At 61.5% G+C, this 3,398-nt stretch overlaps 1 protein-coding gene across 2 annotated transcripts; it reads left to right on the top strand.

The window, feature by feature from the left end:
• The first annotated feature begins 751 nt into the window (after positions 1 to 751).
• Positions 752 to 2,762, top strand: PTF1A (pancreas associated transcription factor 1a). Of its 2 annotated transcripts, none has more exons than XM_086334468.1 (2): positions 752 to 1,786; positions 2,207 to 2,762. In XM_086334468.1, exons 1-2 carry the CDS (start codon positions 1,009 to 1,011, stop codon positions 2,407 to 2,409), a joined length of 981 nt encoding a protein of 326 aa, XP_086190594.1. In that variant the 5' UTR covers positions 752 to 1,008; the 3' UTR covers positions 2,410 to 2,762. The 2 variants fall into 2 exon arrangements, with proteins under 2 accessions (XP_086190594.1, XP_086190593.1); XM_086334467.1 differs by having other exon boundaries at positions 869 to 1,790.
• Positions 2,763 to 3,398: the final 636 nt, after the last annotated feature.

Here is a 3,398-nt window from a genome sequence, read left to right as displayed (position 1 = left end):
CCTGCTGAGCCGCTCTCGGAGGCGGCCTCTCCAGCGTTCCCGTTTCTCCCTCGGGACGGGGAAAGGGAGGGGAAGAGAGGCCGGCCGCAGAGCACCGGGCACCGGAGTCAGGATCCTGAGCAGCGCCGGGCAGGCGCGCGCCCCTCAAACCCGTGCCGCGCCTGGAGAGGCGCCGCATCGCCTTCCAACCCCAGCGGCACACACTGCGCAAATTTGACCAGAGTCCTGGAAAGGTTCGGCGATGAGACAGAAGCCCGGAATGGAACCCAGGCCGGAGGCCCGTTCGCGCTCCGGGGGTGGGGGTGGCGAAACCCATCGCCTGAACTGTCCAGGCTGCCCGCAGTCGCTGCGCCAACCCCGGAGGAGCAGCGAGCTCCACCTGAGACTCGCTCCCGCCGTCTGGGACGCGGACGCGCCCCGCTAGGGCGTTTTGTGGCTGCGTCGAGACGGGGCGGAAGAGCCTCGGGGCGGAAGAGCCCGGCTGGGCGCAGCGCGCGCCAGCGGACGGCGGCCGCCGGGGGCCGCAGGTGCCCCTGGAGCCGCTCGCCCGGCAGGTACTCGCCCGAGGAGGGGAGGAGAGGGGCGTGAGGAGCCCCGGGCCGCGCGGCCCCGCCTCCCCTTCACCCCGGGAGCTCCCTTCGGGAGGAAAGCCTCCCCGGCCCCAGCCGGCCTCCCGGCCCCCTCCCCGCCGGCACCCCGCACTTGGTGATTGGCTGGCGCCGCGGGTCCCTGGCACGCGCCTGTGGATGTAGTTATAAGAATCCTCGCGTGCCGGCCCTCAGCTTCAGCCGGTCGCCACAGCCCTCCCCAACGCCGCGCGGGCGCCGTCCAGAGCGCAGCGGCCGCGGGCACTCCAGGGAGGCCGGGGCGGGGGGGCGGTCCTCGTTGCCTCCGGCGCCGGACCGGGAGGGCGGGGGCTGCCCGACGAGCCCGAACTGCAGCCGCAAACTTCCAGAGAACACCCCTACCCTAGGCCAGCAGTCCCCCGGGCCCTCGGCGGCGCAGAGCATGGACGCGGTGCTGCTAGAGCACTTCCCCGGGGGCCTGGACGCCTTCCCGTCCTCTTACTTTGATGAGGAGGACTTCTTCACCGACCAGTCTTCTCGGGACCCTCTGGAGGACGGCGATGAGCTACTGGCCGACGAGCAGGCCGAGGTGGAGTTCCTCAGCCACCAGCTGCACGAGTACTGCTACCGCGACGAGGCGTGCCTGCTACTGCAGTCCGCGCCCCCGGCGGCCCCCCACGCACTCGCCCCGCCGCCCCCGGGGGGCCCGGGAGAGCCGGAGGACAGCGGCGGCGGCGGCTACTGCTGCGAGGCGGGGGCGCCCCCCGGCGGTTTCCCCTACTCGCCCGGTTCTCCGCCCTCGTGCCTGGCCTACCGGTGCGCCGGGGCGGCCGCGCTGTCCCCCAGGGCGCGGCTGCGTGGCTTGAGCGGCGCGGCGGCTGCGCGGCGACGGAGACGGGTGCGTTCCGAGGCGGAGCTGCAGCAGCTGCGGCAGGCTGCCAACGTGCGCGAGCGGCGGCGCATGCAGTCCATCAACGACGCCTTCGAGGGGCTGCGCTCGCACATCCCCACGCTGCCCTACGAAAAGCGCCTCTCCAAGGTGGACACGCTGCGCCTGGCCATCGGCTACATCAACTTCCTCAGCGAGCTGGTGCAGGCCGACCTGCCCCTGCGCGGCGGCGGCGCGGGCGGCGGCAGGGGGCCCGGCGGCGGAGGGCGCCTGGGCGCGGACAGCCCGAGCAGCCAGGCCCAGAAGGTCATCATCTGCCACCGGGGTACTCGTAAGTGCGTCCGCCTCCCAGCTCGTAGAGGGGTGGGCGGGGGGTGGGGGGGACGGGAACGGGAAGGTCCCGGGGCGGGGGCTGGGTGAACGGACCGACCAGCTGACTGACGAACAGACAGACGGGCGGGCTGTGGGTACCCGCCACCTTGAACCGGAGTTGGCGTTTCTGAGGTTTTTCCGCCACTCTAACGGCGGCCCTGAGGGTGCGCGTCCCGGATAGACTTGCAACTTCTGGGACTGCGGGTTGAGGGCGCTGGGGGCTCGCGGGGTGGAGAAAAAGTGTTGTTCAGAGTAACCAAAGACGCCTGTCTGTCAAAGCGCCCAAAAGGGGATCTCAGAGGACCGGAGAGGCAGTGCTGGGAGCAGAGTTGGACATTCACAATCTGGTTTTCTTTTTTCCTTCTTCTCACCTCCTCAGGGTCCCCCTCCCCCAGCGACCCGGATTATGGCCTCCCTCCCCTTGCGGGACACTCTCTCTCTTGGACTGATGAAAAACAACTCAAAGAACAAAATATTATACGAACAGCCAAAGTGTGGACCCCAGAGGACCCCAGAAAACTCAACAGCAAGCCTTCCTTCAACAACATAGAAAACGAACCGCCCTTTGAGTTTGTGTCCTGAGAAGAGTCAGACCTGCCTGAGGACGTGATTCCGTCTGTGTGCATATTGTACATGTAAATATCTATAATGTAAATGTAACTTAAGAATCACATTTTTCTAATGGCAATCAACTGTTTGTTATTTATCTATTTATTATCCTGTCGAGTTAATGAAATAGATGATCTCTTTTTAAATATATAATTTATATAATTTATCCTGATTTTCTTAAAATATGCAATAGTCTATGATCTTCCCCAGCACCTTTGGCAGAACTCTGCATTAGTGGAAGAACTCTGACCAGAAAACGTCATGCTAATTTATTGCCAGATACGGTTTATTCCTAAGCAATGTTAATAAATGCTATTCATACCGTTTTCTAAAAGTTCTTTTATACTTGATGGGTGTAGCTGTATCTTTAAAGATGAATTAACCTACTTTGTAAAAAGAAAAAAAAAAAAAAAAACTGAACCAGAGACCCCAAACGGAGCTATACTGTAAGAGCCACCTTTTAGATTTAGCTTAAAGGGAGTGGGTTAGAGGATTAGGCCTCATTTCTCTGGGAGAGCCCTTCATCTTCATCCCAGTCCTAACACCCTAGGAAGCAAATGGGTCACGGGGTATTTGTTGCTCTCATTCTTTCAGATGGGAAAGCTAAGGCTGGGAGACATTTGACTTATCCAAGGTCATGGGCACCCTGCGTAATCATAGTGTAAAAAGTGGACACTGTGGGTCCGGTGGCGACAGTGGGCTAATTTCTGGGCTAGCAAAGGGAAGACGCCTTTCTGCTTCCAAGGGCTGGGGAGAAGGGGTTGCTGTTAAGCTGCCCTGTGACCCATCCCTTCTGCAGTTACAGCATCAGGTACATGGAACTCAGATATACTCAAAGGAAATGAGAAAAGCCACCAGGTTGAGGCCGGAGACCCCTCTAGGATGTTTCCCAACAAAACCCAGGGTTTGGGGGATAAGACAAGAAAGGAGCACGCCCTCTCTGCCGCTTCTGCAACTGGGTA

The sequence above is a fragment of the Bos grunniens genome, chromosome 13 (genome assembly GCF_055505025.1).
Source record: "Bos grunniens cultivar Pamir isolate PY7600 chromosome 13, Bosgru_T2T1.0, whole genome shotgun sequence".
Lineage (NCBI taxonomy): Eukaryota > Metazoa > Chordata > Mammalia > Artiodactyla > Bovidae > Bos > Bos grunniens.
This window is presented reverse-complemented; position numbering and strand designations above follow the sequence as displayed.

What these genes read in the sequence shown, in the direction of transcription:
- PTF1A (XM_086334468.1), top strand. Translation starts at nt 1,009, where the DNA reads ATGGACGCGGTGCTGCTAGAGCACTTCCCCGGGGGCCTGGACGCCTTC. An exon ending in CATCTGCCACCGGGGTACTC is followed by an intron (nt 1,787 to 2,206) that starts GTAAGTGCGTCC and finishes TCACCTCCTCAG; the next exon opens with GGTCCCCCTCCCCCAGCGAC.